The sequence below is a fragment of the Nesoenas mayeri genome (genome assembly GCF_963082525.1).
Source record: "Nesoenas mayeri genome assembly, chromosome: 12".
Classification (NCBI taxonomy): Eukaryota; Metazoa; Chordata; class Aves; order Columbiformes; family Columbidae; genus Nesoenas; species Nesoenas mayeri.
The window spans coordinates 9359744-9377203 of NC_137547.1; the positions used below are offsets into that span (position 1 = coordinate 9359744).

General features: G+C 51.3%; 1 protein-coding gene across 1 annotated transcript in view; it reads right to left on the reverse strand.

Annotated features, from left to right (window-relative positions):
• JPH3 (junctophilin 3) overlaps positions 1-15434 on the reverse strand; it is a 54615-nt gene extending 39181 nt beyond the window's left edge. The window contains exon 1 of the mRNA XM_080352142.1: positions 14285-15434. Within this exon, the coding sequence (XP_080208268.1) occupies positions 14285-14666 (382 nt within the window). The 5' untranslated portion in view covers positions 14667-15434. The remainder of the gene's footprint in view (positions 1-14284) is intronic.
• Positions 15435-17460: the final 2026 nt, after the last annotated feature.

A 17460-nucleotide genomic window follows, 5' to 3' on the forward strand; every position in this document is an offset into this window, starting at 1 on the left:
GGCAGAGCTCTGGGATTACGGCGAGCACTGGCAGGACAGGGCAAGGATAGGATGGTGGTGCTGGCTGGGAGGAAGATGTGGGACAGCCAGCAAGATGGCTGGCAAACAGCTCAGAGGAGATACCAGACATGTACTCTGTTGAGTTTGAACAGTGAGCTTGTCTTGCCCTGGTTCAGCCCACTTTGATGTCCCCAAGAAGCGATGCCATGCACCCATGGCTCTTCCCATGCCCACCGGCACCTGTGACAGCGTCTGTGGCAGGGGAGAGCCCCCCAAACTACCTTCCCATCTCCTAGAGGCTGGGGACCATCTCAATCCCCTTTCTGGTGCCTTCCCAGAACATGTCAGCAGGACAAACTCTGGGGGTGGTGGGCAGCAGCTGGGTGAGAGAGGTTTCTCAGAGCACCCCTGCAATGCAGCCCCCAGGTACCTTGGGGGGTCCTCACATCCGGCTCAGCCTCCTCTTCCCCCTAGAGATGGAATCAATGGGTTTCAGGAAAAGACCATAGAGATTTTCTTGGAAAAGAGTTTTAAGATCATCAAATCTGACCATTAACCCAACACTGCCAAGTCCACCTCAAACCCATATCTCTAAGCACCACATCTCCACATTTGTTCAACCCCTCCAGGGATGGTGACTCCAGCACCTCCCTGGACAGTCTATTCCAACATCCGACAACCCTCTTTGTGAAGAAATTTTTCCTAATATGCAATCTAAACCTCCGAGGGCACAACTTGAGGCCGTTTCCTCTCACCCTACCACTTGTTACTTGGGAGAAGAGACCAACACCATGCTACAACCTCCTTTTAGGTAGATGTAGAGACCAATAAGATGTCAGCGAGGGCAAGGGGAAAAGCAGAAAATTTCCCGCATGAGATCTGTCAGCACCAGCCCTGCCCAAGTCCTGGGCTCCCTTCCCTTGGCTGAATCACTTGACTTAGTCCCTGGCCCCGGGACAGGTCCCTTGACCTCCCCATCTCCTGGCAAATCTGCAGTTGAAAAAAATAAGCAGGGATTAAACTGAAGCACCGTAAAGCAAGCACAGCCCTTTGCTGAAACCCAGAGGCAGGGAGCAGAATAAAATGCTGCTGGAGCAGCCAAGCCAGTGCATCTCAGCTGGAGCAGAGGCAGCAAATTGGGCACAGCAGGTTCCAGCTGCAGCCTGTGCGTATCTCCAGCAAGGCAGAGGTGCCCGACAAACTGTCATCTTCATACGGCCTCAAAACCTACTCCTAGAACTGCACGGCTGCCGGGAGCAATCACTGCATCTCCTTGGCAAGGCTGGTTTTTCGAAGCAGAGTATGCAAGGACGTGAGGAGCCAGCCCATCCTGCTGTTCCCTACCAGCACCAGAGGGCAAAACCCAAACCCCAACTCCACTTTCACGGGTGTCGTTGCTCTCCTGTTTGCTTCCCTGCCTCTGGGGACTGTCTAGGAGGGGACAGTCACCTCCCTGATGGCCAGCGAGACATCTGGCCACCTTCATGGCCATCAGCAGATCAAAACACTTCCTTCTGAGGAGCTGATTTCACCCTTCCTCCCTCACCCCAACAGCACTCCTTCCTCCATCTGACTTCATTACCTTTTAAACCCCTAAATATCCCAGGATTTGGCTGTGAATACTGGAAGGTCTCAGAGCCATCTGATCTGCATTGCTAAGCACTGTCACCTCCTCCCCTTGCACTGCTCAGCTTAACCTCTGCCCCTTCACATTTGCAGATATACGCACAAAGCTTAATCTCACAAGGAGCCAGGAGACTCTTCCTCCCTGCAGAGGAAACAGGATTTTATGATTTTCCACTTTCCATGCCAGGATGGACAGTCTACAGCTACTTCAGAGCTGAAAAAGGAGCGGTCAATGGGAAACACATGCAGGGGGGAACATCAGATGGGACTGGGGGTAACAGGACAAGCACCTCTGATGCAAAACATCCCCAGATTGATCTGATGAGGTGCTGAACGGAGGTTCTTAAGGACTTCAGTGCAAATGCAGAGAGCTGAGCAGCTCCCAGCGTCGGGGCAGATGAGCAGATGCTCTTTGTTGCTGTGTGCAGGAGGGGAAGATGCCTCCATTGGGACGGGAAATGGGGAACAAGCCAACGCTGCTGCAGTCCTGGCCACAAACTGAGTACATTGCCCAAGCCGGGGCACTATGGAAAAGAGGCAAAGCCATCATCACAGAATCACAGAGTCACAGAATGTCAGGGACTGGAAGGGACCTCGAAAGCTCATCCAGTGCAATCCCCCCATGGAGCAGGAACACCCAGATGAGGTTACACAGGAAGGTGTCCAGGCGGGTTGGAATGTCTGCAGAGAAGGAGACTCCACAACCCCCCTGGGCAGCCTGGGCCAGTGTTCCCTGATGGAGGAGAATCACTGGGGAGAAAAATGTGCCAACCACTTCCCCCAGCCATGCAGTTCACTCTTATGGATGCCACCAAGATGCCACAAATTTCCATCCCCTCTCTGTGTGACCCTTTTGCACCGGGAAAGAAGAGCAAAGAGCAGCCAAGAAAGTCTTGGACAGAGAAAGTCCTCCTGAGCTCAGTATTTTGTGGCTTACTATGGTCATACAACCAAAGCAGCAGCCACTTCTGCCCTGTAGCCCTTCCTTTACTATCAATATTTGCAAAATGCTTCCTGAAGCATTTATTATATGCGATTAATGGAGGGGTTGCATCGAGGAAAATGCAGCATCCATTGTGTGGCTGGGACAGCATCACGCAGGCAGCTGCTGGCAGGGCCAGGGATGGAGGGAAGTTGCGGACAGGAGCAGATGAACAACAGGAGAGCACTGGACAGCCCAACAAAGAAATATCAGCCACCAATACCACCCTGCTGAGAAAAAAGGCCTGATCCTGCCCTGGGAATGGGAATTTTGCCATTCATCATAATGGCAGCAAAATCAGAGCCCAAGGGAATAAGCAGGTTGTGCCGGTTTTACCCCAGTGAATATTTCTTGTCTCCTGATGTAATTGCTCCAGCGGGATTTGGCCAAGATAAAGGTGATGCCAAGAAGGGCGAGGATGTGTCCACGCGCGTGTACGCGAATGGAGCAGAGATAAGGAGAGGGTGCAACCTGAGGCTGGGAGAAAATAACTGAAGCCACCCTGAAAGATGGATCGGGGAGAATATTCCTCTTTCGGAAACAGCAAGTGGAGTGTGAGAAAGGGAATGGACTCATAAGAAAGCCAAGGAAAATCAAGATGGGATGGATATCAGGATGGGATGCAAACATGGAGAGAAGAAAACGGGCAATGCCTTTGTTGGTCACTTCCACTTGTGTTCTTAAGCTTGGGGTGTGTTGGTTTTTTTTTTGTCCAGCTCCCCTTGGAGCACAGCTGGATTCTTTCCAAATTGCTTTTAACACTCCTGCAGGAATTTCCATTGCCTTGAGGACCATGCGGAGCTCCATCCTCGGCTGGAGCCAGCCAGGCTGGAAGCGGAAAGTGGGAAGTCACTGGCCTCCAAAGCATCATTCCTGATGCTCCAGCAGAAGATCGTATGTTTCGAGAAGTGACAAGCACCAAAAAGTAATCTCATTTGTTGCAGTTATTCAGTGCTTTCTCAGCATTTGGCTCAGGAGGCTGAAATTCATTCTGGGAAGGGAGCGGAGAGTCTGCAGGGCTGCTCCTGTTGTCCCCAAAATCCCTGAAATTGGGTTCGCCCTGGTTTGTACCTTGCAGAAATAGGGAAGCGAGTGGGACCCCATGCAAAGCTGGGTGCAGCCTTATCACCTCCACATTACCTGCTGGTAACAGGGATAATGCAGTGGCACTCCAGCAATTCAGCCCCTTATTGGGAAGACTAATCAGTTCCTATTGGCAAAGTGCTCCAGGAGGATCTAAGGCATTGCAGACACCAGGAAGAACAATGGGTTTCTATTAATTTCCTTGTCTTTGCCAGTTTTTGATTTTTTTCCTGAGGAGACCCATCTCCATCATCTCCATCTCCATCTCCATCATCTCCATCTCATCTGCCCGGGTACAGCCACTGTGGTGGGGCTTGTGGGCTCACGACTGAGGAGGGACCCACTTGCTCTTGCAGACGAGATCTTCACCATGGTGGGAAGAGACAACCAGCTCATGACTTGCTCTTCCCACATGCAGCACATGAGGCTGAAACCTTGGGCAAGAAGACAAATCCCTTCATTGATGTCATTTGACTCTGTACCAGGTGCTTTTTGCCCATAAGAGAGTGATGGAGAGGGAAAGGACAGCTGAAGCATGCAGAAAATGGCCTTTCTGGCCCAGACTGAGGTGGCCTACAATGTTGCACCCGGCAGGTGAAGGTGAGGAATGCTATGGCATGGAAAGCACCCAGCTTTGCCACTTGCTGCCCTGGCGAAGAGGCTGCCTGGTGTCCACAGTCCTCTCCTGTTCACGGAGAGATGATGAAGATCAATCACAATGCCCAGGGGAGTCCAGCTTTCAGATAAATAAGCAGCACCTTAGGGCATGCCGGAGCAAGAGGTGGATTTTGAATGATCCAGATGGAAGCCCTAAGGGATGGAGATGAACTGCTCACAGCCCAGCAGTAAACATGGGAGTTCCCTTGGCTGGAGTTGGGACCATTCGTTTGGATATAAACCTCATCCATCTTCACCGTGGCATGGGAAGGAGACAGAAATCAGGACTTTTGGGGTTGGAATGGCTGCATTTTCTTTCCTCCCTCCCTCCATACCCACAGATCTGGCATTTCGCAGGCTGCTGAGCCCTCTGGCTCCACTCCAGGAATACCATTAAGTACCAGCCTTACGGTCTGAAGTCTCCTCGCAGGCTTTTCCTGAACCGAGATGGCCGGTCCTGTTTCCTGCAGGACACGGCTCTTGGCGAGCACACGGGATAAAGCACACGGGGAGGTTTGCACAGCCCTGCCCCGCACGGAGAAATTCAAGCAGTGACTTAGGATGTTGTAAAACATTTCGAGGCCTGTGGACACATATGTATTATTATCACAACGTGACCTTGGAAAAAGTCTAATATTTAGGAAAATATTCTTTATCCATCACTAATACTGAGTTTAAAACAAAAAAAACCCCACACAAGTAACCTGCCATCACCCGTCAATGCAAGGTATTTCCAGGTTAGTTAAAACAGCGCCATGGGTGCAGCTCCCCAGGCTTTCCCAGCACACGGAGCAGCCGGCAGGTTTCTCTGCAGCAGCCTCTGTCCCATCCCTGAATCACAGCCAGATCCACCCGTTACAGTGACCACATTGGGCAGTGATTCAAACCTCCTGGCTCGCTTTTGCCACTTCACGAAATTTGGGAATGAAGTCTGAGTTGCCCCAAGTGCCTGTCCACTTTCCCAAACCCAGCACGAAGTAATCAGTCCTTGCAAATTACTAGTTTATCTTGCAAAGGATCTTTCCTGGTATGCTCACCTCCCCTCTTATCTCTGAACTTTGCAGCATATTAATTAAAGACGTCTGATGGCAATAATTAGGCCGGTCTCTTGAATTACAACAGAAGGAGCAAGTTTTACAGATTTCACTTTCCAGCTATTAGATCACAGAACAGCCCAGGGAGGATTCACGCAAAAATCTTGCTTTGCAGCTCAGAAACATCTATCCAAAAGAGATGCGTGAGAGAAAAGAGAGAACTAGAGGATGCTATTAATAATAATTAATAATTCATTATGGGGACATCCTTGCCGGCCACGCCAGCTGATGTCCAGCAGTCAGGGGGTCTCGCTGGTAAAATTGTGCCCCCCAAAGGTGCTACCTGCACGTGTGGGTCCTCCTGAGCATGCATGTGGGTGCACATTTGCTGTTGAACCCAAGAGCGGTCCTGCCACCACTGTCACTCCCAGCAGAGGGACAAGCATTGCACTGGGTGACTTGCATTCCTTGTCCTGTCCCCAGCTGCCACTTGGAGAGCAGAGATTGTCCCCCAAATCCCACGCTGCCATGATATGGAGGGCTGGGACTCACCACCTGTGTCACCCATGGTGAAAGGTGGGAATCGGTGACGGCACGTCTGCAATGTCGCATGGATATGGTATCAGTGGCAAATTATCCCCCCCAGCCCTGCCAAAGCTCCCTATGGCTCTACCCATCACTAAGCCATGCTAAAAACACAGTCAGATGCTTCTGCTGTGGCTGCTTGTTTGCCAAAAATATGCTCTGGTAAGTGCTTACATAGGGGAAGAAATCAAGTATGGATATTTGAGTATGCAAATACTATCTGCAGGCACAAACACGTGATGGGTGTTAGTCACATCGCTTAATGCGAGGCTGGATATGTACATACACAACAGGAACGGTGAGGTTTGGGCATCCATGGAGAAGGGGAAGGGACAAGAGAAGGGAGAAGAGAAAAGGACTGAAGCAGAGCTGGGTGTTGGGCAGCATTAGGTCTGTTGCTGGGGCTCAACAAATAATAAATTACAAGTCTGCAGCTCCTACCAGCATGGCTAGCTTGCACTTTTTAAAGTTAAAAGAAACCAGCCAGTGGGGTGGTTGGGTTTGGGTGATGTACTGCAGCAGGTGGCTTTGCAAACAGGTCGAGATGGGTGCTGGAGACAAGCGAGCATCTCGCTGGGCACCTCTGCAGGAGCAAGGGCCGGAGGCTGGAAAGAGGACATTGCTTTGCAACCAAGAGATCAGCACGATGAAGCTACTTTCCCCGCTAGCACACATCAATGTGCACCATGGTGTTGCAAAGACTGCTGATATTCGCACTTACAGACGGGAAACTGAGGCACAGAAGGAGAGGATGAGTTCCTCCAATAAAACTGCTGTTGTGGGCACAAAATAGCTTTGCACAACCTACAGCAAAACTACAGCAGGACAGGGGATGAGGCAAAGCCCTGAAGCTGATGTGATATCTCTGAGTATAACCCCAGCTGTAGGAATTAAACTGTTTTTCCATAGGGAATGGCCAGTGATGAATATGTACCCTTATAATATTAAGGAGAAGTCACTCCATAAAAATCACAAATGGAAATTCAGCTCGGATAACATCTGCATGAGGAACACTCCCCCAGACCCATCACCAGGTTCGGGCTCGGCCAACAACAGCTTTTGAGGCATTTTGGCTATTTGCTTCAAGGTAGAAAAACTCAAACTTGCTCTCCACCGTGTGCAGGAAAATGCAAGTCTGTCCTGAGCATTCCCTCCCTCTTCCCTCTCATTGTTTCTGTATCTCCAGCTTCCCGGAGCCTGTTTGTGTTCATTAGTAATTGCCTTTTCCAGCCACCATTCGGAGAAATGCTGCAATTATAATGACAATCAAATCTCAGCATCGCTAATTCTGATTGGGCTCATAATGCGTCTCAGGCCAGTTGTGATTCTTCCTAAAGTGTCAGGTCCTGGAGACAGGGGAAATAATAGCTTTTCAAAAGGAAAGAGGTAAAGAAAGAAATTTCTAGTCTTCCTGGGAATGGGAAGTGCTGGGTCCACTGGAAAGTCAAAGGAGCACCATCCCCTGGTGAAATGGGCCCATAATGCTGCCCAGGGTACCTGAATCCCTGCGGATTTGGCCACCAGTTGGGTCCAAAACCGCGACGAGGCTTTAGTGTGAGGGATGTGAAACACATTAACATATCACTCAGCACGTTTATTATGGCTAATGTGCTCCTCGCACAAAGCAGAGTGAAATCGGGCTAATGCTTAGCCCGTTAATCCGCCGGCGCTCTAATCCTCATCGCAAACTCTGTGATCTCACCCCATTTCTCAGCAGAGCTCATGGGAGAAAGGGCGAATTCTCCAGCACTTGCAAACGGTGCTGGGTGCCGGCAATGAGGTTTTTTTGGGGGGCTGCATCCCTTGGGAGGGGTGGGAGATGCTCAGCATCATCCCATGGGACTGGGGATATGAGGCTGCACCCAGCGTGGGGACAGCACAGGGTGGGACAAGGCAAGAGCAGGGTTTATTTATTTCTTCTGAAATAAATTATTAATCCCTTATTCAGTCCAAGGAAACACCTTGCAGACCCAAAGTGATGGCCCCGCTCAGGAAATCTTATCATTCTAGTGATCATCTTGGTGCGAATATCTGCAAACGTAGAGACCTTGCTCTGGCTGTTCACTCATTCATGAAAATTCATGATGCTCTGCTGTATGTTAAGAGTAAGTGGAACCTCTTCAGGGAATAATTTTGGGAAAGGAGTGGCCATTCTAAGGGAATGCTCACGCATCCATTGCAATTTTTAAGGATTTTTGATTCAAAGGCCAGAATCTGTCTTTGAAAAGCCAATATCTGAATATTGCCGATGTCTGAATAAAGCCAATATTTGAAAAGCCAAAACTCCAAAATATAAACACTTGTCACTCAAGTATTTTGTTTTTCCTCCAAGCTCCGCTTTTTTTGTTAACAGTTAAATACATTAACTGTAAATCAAACAGCTTATTGTGGGGATAAACTAGCATCAAGAGTCTTCTGTAACTATTGCAAACTCCTGCAATAAAAGTCTTTCCGTGGTCAGGATTTCAGGCAATGCCACAGTCAGACCCCAAAGAGGTAAAAACTGCCAAAATCTCACAAGACAGGTGCTAAACTGTAGTGTTGCCCCCTATGAGACCATCATCTACCTCATTCTGCCTGGCTTCTGTGTCTTCAAGTCATGCCTACATTAATACAGATCATTCATCAACATCAGCGTTACCTGAGTCAAAGCATTCAAAATTTATCAGGTTCATTTGAAAATCAAGGCATTTTTAAACAGGAGGCATTTTTAGCTCTCGTCTGCTGGTTTCCAAGCCTGTAAGAATGACTTTTCTGCAATAGTCTGGGTGGAAACCTTGCTTCAAAAATGAAGCCGAAAATCTTGCAAAATCACATGATTGCACAAGCTGGAGCTTCAAGGAAAAAAAAATGTTCAGCTACAAGAGCAGATGTCACCCAGCCACGAGGAGCCCCATGGGATATCAAATCCCGTCCCTCTTATCACATGCAAATATCCTGAGAGTTGCATTAAAAGCCATGAGAAACCCACTCCAGTGTCCCCAGTGAAAGGACATTGAAACTGTGCTTTTGGAAATTAAGTCACCCTCTATTTTGAGTCAGGGAGAGGTGGGTAAGGGAGTCAGGTCACCCCAAGGCTGGGGTCCTACACCACCCCCTGAGCATCACACGCTGGGTAAAATACTCGAGAGGATGGAGCTGGGGTCTGAGCCTGCCTGGCAATTCCTATCTCCTGCACTTTTCCCTGGGGTCAAAATCCTTCTTCCTCTGTCCCGAGCTGTACCTGAAACGAAGCAGCGTGTTCCAGTGAGATAAGTAATTACCATGAGTTCATATCATTTATTTTTAATGACGCTGGCCAGAATCTTCATTTAGTATTTTGATTCATGTTCGGCGGGTCCTGATGTTTCGGTTATCGCTCTCCTATAACCCCTGTTGCACTGCAAGCATCTTCTGTACCACGTCTAGATACTGAGATGCTTCAGACACAAAGTTCGTAGCTTGTTTTTTTTTAATTAGTAGATTTTTAAGAGGTTTAATAGGACCAGCCAGGGCCATGCTGGGATTCTGCAGGAACTGGGAGGACTGGGGATCAGGGTGCATTTGTATTTGCTTGTTGCCACCCACTGTTGAAAGCGCATCAACAACTCCTTCCTGGCAGCAAAAATAAGACGGGAGCTGATACTTTTAAGGTAATTCTGACATCCGCGCTATGAATAGATGGCAGGGAAATTTGCCCTCGCTAGTTGGTTCCCTGCAGCTGTGGAGTAACCTGTGAAAAACCCTGGTATGGAGAGAGGCACGAGACAGCTGATGCTGCCGCCCTTAGCGGCACCAGCCGGTGGTGGTTCATCCAAAGCCACTTTTTGGCTCAGGACAGGGGCAGACAGGCAGGTCCCCATGGCATCCCTGCTCCATCCCCTTGGAGCGGCCTTTAACGCTGCCAAGGGACCTGCTTTTGCAAAATATTCCAAAATATTCCTGTTTTTCATCTCCTCAAACACTCCAAAGACATTTGGTTGGTGGCTTCTGGTGCACCTGTGAAGGAAGGGGCTGGAGGTGTCACCGGTGCCACCGTAGAGATGGGGAAAGTGGGACACAGAGCAGGACAGGCTGGGAGAGGAGAGAGCCCACGCCGGCAGCTCCCACCGCACAACTTCCCTCTCCCCATCGCTCACAAACCGCAAAAAATCTCCCAGCCCAGGCCAAGAAAACCCACTTGCCTACTCACACGGTGCTAACAATGAAAACACTAATTATATTTCACTCACCTATCAAAGGGATGATTCATTTAGGTGAGTGGGCACGGAAGATTACACAAGACGAACACGGCGATGTGGCCGTTTTGGGGTAGCCCTCCTGAGAAATGAGGCTGCGTGGAGCACGTGGGTACCCGGGACTGATGAGGGGGTGGCAGCAGGAGGGACCTGCATGTCCCCCATGGACACCTCGAGCCTGGGGAACCACTGCAAGATGTTCCCCGAGGGCTGGCCAGACAGTGGGGACATGGGAGAGTGGCTAGTACCCTCCTCCAGCTCCCTTCTGGTCTCAGATCCCAAATGTTCAGCTGGGGAGAGGTGGAGGGAGGAGGAAAATAGTGTTGGTAGGGACAGAATGGGTAAAAGCAGATGTAGGGCTTTCTTCATCCACTCCATGTCACAGAATCACAGAATCACAGAATGTCAGGGGTTGGAAGGGACCTCGAAAGCTCATCCAGTGCAATCCCCCCATGGAGCAGGAACACCCAGATGAGGTTACACAGGAAGGTGTCCAGGCGGGTTGGAATGTCTGCAGAGAAGGAGATTCCACAACCTCCCTGGGCAGCCTGGGCCAGGCTCTGCCACCCTCACCGGGAAGAAGTTTCTTCTCATATTTAAGTGGAACCTCTTGTGTTCCAGTTTGAACCCATTAGCTCTTGTCTTACCATTGGTTGTCACATCACCCACCCCAACAACCATGGCTTTGGCAGTGAAACCCCAACCCAACGCATAGCCCGAGAATTCCTGAGGCAAGTCTGCAGTTACAACCCAACCTGTCCCCAGGTGAAAATCACCGCGTATTTCCAAAGTGTCCCAGGAGCTACAGAACCAGCTGAGACGGTTCTTGATCTCCAGACCTGCTTGGGAGAGGGTCTCCAATGCGAGGTCCCCAACCCTCCAGAGAGGTTCCACCAGCTCCAGCAAGGGTGATGGTTCCCCCAGCTCACATCAGGGTTGATCCAGGAGGCTGCAGCCCAATTTCCCAGAATCAAGGGAGTAATCCTACTCCAGGGCTGGGCTGAATCAGGCCCAGCAAACGAGTGGTGCAACTCCAGCACCCAAGCAAAGCAATCCCCAGGAATTCATGCAACATTGGGGTGCTGCTGGAGGGGGCCAGGGATTTTTGGCAGAGGGATAAGGACACGGCAGCAGTATCGTGGTTTGTGGGGGGTCCAAGTAAGCACTTGCGTGCAGGGGGAACACAGGACAGTGCAGGGAGGTGCATTGGGCATGCGGCGATGCCAGGGAGATTTGGCAAAGCGTGGGCTCCGAGGGCAACAGTGAGGCTGTGTTTGCTTATTTGGGCCCTGCACGGTTTGCATTTATCTGTGCACGGGTCGGAGGGGGCTGGGGGCAGCCCACGAGCGTGTGGGTAACATGGATCGGGGGGGGCGAAGCGGCGTCTCGGCGTGGGGAGGAGAGGCGAGTGTGCGCGGCGATGAGCGCGTGTCCGCGTGGGAGGTGCGAGAGCTGCAAGCTGCGTGTGGGGGAAGCGTGGGCACATGCGTGTGTGTGTGTGTGTGTGTGTGTGTGCATGGCAGGCGTGAGCACCCGGCGTGGGGGGGAACACGGTCCCCAGGGTGGTGGCAGCGTGGCTCAGGCCACCACATGCCACATCCTAAATCCAAGCACCACGCGCCAACACGTGTCCATCAGTCACGCAAAATACCACCCCCCAACATAGCGACGGCAACTGTCAGTGGAGAGCTGAGATTTGCCCTTACCCACTATCGCACAAGGAAATGGTAAAATTGGAGTGAAAACCATGAATTCTGGGGCACCTCACTTCCTGAGCTTCGCTGCGCATTTAGGGACCCATCCACTAGCCTTGGTTGATGTGCTAAAAAAATAAAAATGCAAGGGATGAATATTTATCTGTGGGTGGCAAGTGACAGATGCTGGGGCGAGGATTCTAGGATACTTCAGCTTGATGAAGGTAATAACTTGAATAGATTAATGAGAAACATCCTTCCCAACAGTTGCCTTCTCTGTGCAATCGCACCCCTCCAGCAGAGCTCCTGCACGCACCAGCCTCTTGGATCCAAACGCACAAAGTTCATAAAGATTTGGTGTCAAAAAGGCTGGAAATGCCCAACTTTGGTGTTTTCCACCCAGAATGGAGACAGGCAACTGGGAAAGGGCCTCTGGGGACTTGCAACTGAGTTGGTGAAAGTGCAATTTTGGCTGGCTTCAGTCACTCGGTGGTGATGGCCCAACCAAAATAGGGGGAAAGCTGGTGTGGAGAAGCCTGGTCGGGGTGTGCACGGGCTGTCCCGGCTCCCAGCAGCCGGACAGGCTTGGCCACAGGTACCATCACTCTGCATGTCCCCAGCACAGCTGTCCCCTCCTCCCAGGACAGTTTACAGAGTCCCTGGGGGGAGAATTGTGCTACAGACCCTGCCCTTGTCTCCCACTGATCCTCCTAAAACAACAAACATGCAATAAAGCTTCTCTGTCCCCAAACACCGAGGAGCCAGGCTGGCCTGACAAGATGGAAGAAAAAGCTCTTTGCTTCTGGTAGGTTCTTAGAAAGGGTGAAACCACCGGGAAGCCACCCCAATTTGGAGATGCTCCCCAGGTTTCCCAAAGAGCCACTGCGCTGCAGTTGATGGGGAAGGCGCCGGGGCGGGGGCAAGTGTATGTCCGGGGATGGGGCCAGTCCTGCAACAACCCTCAGAGACGTGGAGTTTGTTGAGACTTCTGTCTGTCTGTCCCTGGCAGTGCCGGGAGGGGAGCGGGGCGACGGCACCGGTGTTGGGAGCACATAGAAAACCCCCGCGCCCCCTCCCCGGCCGCTTTGAACGTGGGAGACCACGGTTAGACTCTCGACGAGCTTTATTCTCAATGGAAGGACTGCTGGGATTTATCCACCGCTTGCAACACACACCCGGCAGATTCCAGCTCAGACCCCAGCATTATTCCAGGCGGCTGAAACAAAAGGTTGCAGCTGTATTTTCCTTTAGGAAAAAGCCACCAGCACAAAATCATCATTAAAAAAAAATAAAATCAAGAGATCAATCAAGAGATCATTCCATTTCTCCCTTCCAGAGCATAAAAGAGCAGCTGCAGGTAACATTTAATCTTCCCTCCCTGTATAATCACAAAGCAGCAAACTGGGTTTTCTAGAGAAAGGTCTTTGCAGCACCTTTCAGGAAGGCTGCGATGGAGCTCATCAATGCTGCAGTTTCCTTAATGTGGCAGTCCTGGAAAACCACAATGCCTTAAAAATAAAATCCCAAACGAGCCTGCCTTAAGTGGACACGCTTGCCAGCAAAACAAGGGGGCAGCGCTGCCAAACGCCCCCGGCCCAGCAGGTAGGCCTGCCTCGGATTATGGTGGCAATTTCGATGGAAGTGGCCACAAAACATGCGAGAGGATGATACAGCCACTTACAGCACGGCACCAGCTGTCATCCTAATTCGGCCCTAAAGCTTTTTAGTCCAGCAATTTTTCCAATCGCTCCAATTGGGTTTTCTTGTTTTTTTTCTTTAATCCTAGTTTCCCCTCAACATCTCGTTAAGCTGTGTTGACGGCAGAGAATAGCTTTGGTGATCCCTCTGAGCCCCTACGCTAAGCATTAAGCTGTAAACTAGGAATGTAAGACTCTTGACTGAATTAAAGTCTTTTGCCTGGTATTACGAAGCACGGGGCCGCGTTTGGAGAGGCTGTGGGGCATGCAGAGACCCCAGCCCCTCGCTGGAAGCATTTGTGGCACCAGAGCTGCCCCCACCCACTCCAGACCCCCCCTGCCCCATGTTGCTTTGATGCAAATCCTACAGGTACCGGTGGTGCAGTCAGAACTGCGAATCCCATGTGCAACTTGAGCATCCCCCCCACTAGCACAGCAAGCTCCCGTCCCCAAAAAAAGACTGGTCGAGGAGAAAGGGGGAAGGATCTGGCACCCAGAGACCCACTAAACATTTCGGGCTACCTGTGGCAATGGGCTGTTGCCATGCTGGGCTGGTTCATTTTCTCCAGGGGGGTTACGAGCATCCCAATCTCCAAGCTAGCAGGTTGCAAACTCACAGGCTCCAGCCCAAAGCCAGGGTCCCCCACTGAAGGCTCATCCCCCCACATCACCACCTGCCCCACCAGAAAGGTATGGATGCAGCACCTACCTCCATCCGAGTAGGTCTCTGTCCCGTAGCCATCCTGTAATCCATTGCTCCAGGTGCCTTCGTACTTGGCCCCATTTCCAGTGCATTCTCGGACCCCGTACCGTCCCTTAAATCCATGGGTCCACTCTCCTTTGTACACCCACTTCCCCTTGCTCTCCATGCCAATGCCATGGCGCTTGCCCTGCGCCCAGGTGCCCTGGTAAGTGTTGCCGCTGGGCCAAGTGTAGACCCCCAGCACCTCAAAGCCGTGACTCCAGGAGCCCGAATATTCACCTTGACCCTTTGGGCCGGTACAGATTCCGTGGCCATGAGCCTTTCCGTCCTCCCAGCCTCCACAGTACGACCCTCCATCGTCAAAATTAAACCTTCCCCCACTGGACATGCATGTAATTCGGTTTGCAAATCTCCCGAAAGGTGAAAGAAAAAAAAAAAAAAAAAAAAGGCAGAAAATAAAATGCAAATGATGACTTGGGAAAAAAAAATAAATTAAAAAATTAAATCAAATCAAACTAAATCGCAATCATGCACCAGATCCAGGGAGCTGCTTAAGCCAGTTTCTTGTGATTATTCATTCTCGGGGAGTATGTTCAGGATCAGTTCTCTCTTCCCCTGCTGTGGAAACAGTATCATTAAAAAAAAAAAAATAGCAGCAAGAACAGCAGCAGCTATTGGGTTTTGGTGCAAACGACTCCACCTAAAAACCATCCAAGGCAGGGAACGGGGGTGGGGGAGGAAGGAAAAAAAACAAAAAAAAAAGAGGCCAAATGCCAAGAGCAGGAAAAATGAGCCCCGAGCTGGTCCCCGCAGCCCGGCGCACCCCGAAGGCTTCACAGCCCCCGCGCCGCCATCCGCGCAGCGCTGCCCGGGCGGCCGGGGCTCCGGCGCGGGGCCGGGGGGGGCGGCGGGCGCATGGCGGGCCCGGCGGGGCCTGGCGGGGCCGGGCGCGGCGGCTCAGCAGCAATGCGGTGCCTCTGCCGCCTCCCGCTCCGCTCCGCTCCCACGGCCTCTCCCGCAAACGCGCACGCACCCCCCGCGCCCTAAAAAGCCGCCATCGCCTCCCTTATCCGCCCGCCCCCCCCGCCCCTGCACACGACACACACACACAGAGACACACACACAAACACGCACACCCCCGCCGCAAACCTCACTCCCGAGGGGACCCGCTCGCCTCGCCCGGCGGATCCCGCATCTTGGCCGGAGGATGCTCGGGGCTTGGATGCTCGGGGGTTTGAGGGGGGCGGGAAGAGGAACCCCCTCCTGCGCTCTCCCCACGGCCTCTCCCCCTCCCCGCTCCTTCCCGGCTCCCCCCCGGGGATAAATCCTGCTTAGGAACGATCCTGAGCTTTCTGCTCTGCCTCGGCTGCCGGCTCCGGGCTCAGGGTGGATTTAAAGAGACAGGAACTGCGTCGCTTTCACCTCCCACCCCAGCAGGGCCGCGGCCCCCGCAGCCCCCCGCCACCTGGGATGCTCCCGGGGGTTTATTGATCCCTTCATCCCTCCATCACTGCGCACCGATGCGACGAGGGGCGACCATGTCCCCTGCCAAGAGCCCATTTGCAGGTGGGTTGGGTGGGGGGACACAATGGGAAAAGGCCAAACGCCTTGTTTCAGCAGCACCGACGCCAAGTCTCTGGGCAGAATTTGCTCCGTGCACACTGCAACACAAATTATTTATTCATGAAAAGGCTGTGCTGTCGCTTGGGGTTTATGGCAGCGGTCTGGGCTGTATCCCTTCCCAGCTGGGATGCTGCGCATCTCCGTCTCCTCCCTTCAACACAGAGCATCTCATTGGGATCCTTCCCATCCGCCGGGAAGGTGCAAAACAGCAGAAGGATCTCGCCAGTCCTGTCCACAGGTTTTTTTTTTCCCTAGGATTGCTGAAAATGTGAAACCCCCCCCAGCCAGCAGTGACAGCTCACTTCGTGCCTCTGGAGCACGCCAGGTCCTGGTCCTACCACGCACTCTCTTGTTTCTAAGCATGCCAAATATTTGTGTTATCATGGTCTCTGTGCAGGTCTGTGTGCATGCATATATATATATATATATATTTGTATTAATACACGAGTGTATTAATGCATAAGTATTAAAGGGGAAGCTCTGTTTAACAAAAATTTAAAAGATGCTCACAAGTGCCTGTAACGCAAAATTTGGACAATATACAAAACCATGATTCTTCCAGAAAACCTCCAGCAGGACTGTCGGGCGCACCGGATTGTGTTTGTGTCCTGGCGTTACTGGAGCGCTAGTTTTGAGCCAAGACTATCGGCTCGGATTCGAGACCTGGCTCAGCCAGGACTCCAAGGAGAAAAATGAGCTGCAGAAACCCTGGCGATGGAAACCCACGGGATTTAGGCATGTGCATCCCGCTGGAACGGTTGTGCTCGGTACCTGCCTCGGTTCCCCACCTAGCAGGACGTTTCACACTGTGTTTTCCCACTCAGTTGTTTGGGTTTTATTCTATATTGATGCATTTTCTTGTCCATCCATTGAAACACATCACATCGGGAAGAAACTCTTCCTCTCCCTCAGCTGGAAGAGATGCAACCAGAGTGGGTAGAAATGCTCCCACTGAATAATTTTTTTCAGTTGAAAATGTCTTTTCAAACTACACCAAGTCCTTCGTGAATGCAAGAACTGTCCTCAATATACACTGGGGTTTGTTTTGTTTTCCTAGAAATCCCACGCTTCAGGTACTGCATTTTTTGGCAACTGCAAAGTCCCGATTTTTTCATGGAGAGAGACTCTGGGTAGAAACCCTCAAACTTTCCAAGAAAAACACTACAACTGAAGTTGCTTAAACACATAGGAAGAATTTTGGCAGAGAAACAAAGATATTCCAGCCCCCTTCTGTTGTTTTCTCAGTAGTCTTACATGGTTATAGTAGTTTTCCATGTTAATTAGTGGCCAGCTCTTCCTTCTGGGGAGTTCAATGGGGTATAGAGACCAGAGGCTGAATATGCACCAAGGTGCAAGGCACCTCTGACCAACGCGGGATGCTGCTCCTAATAAAACAGCTGTTCAAAATAACAGCATTTTTAGTGGTACCCAGTGAAAAAGAAATCACTAATTGCTGAGAAAGCAGCAAGAGGAATGAGATTTACTGGTGACAAGCACCAGTGCACGGCTATCAGGATGGCGTGTGGTTTAAAACAGTGGATTATTTTGGGAATGGCACC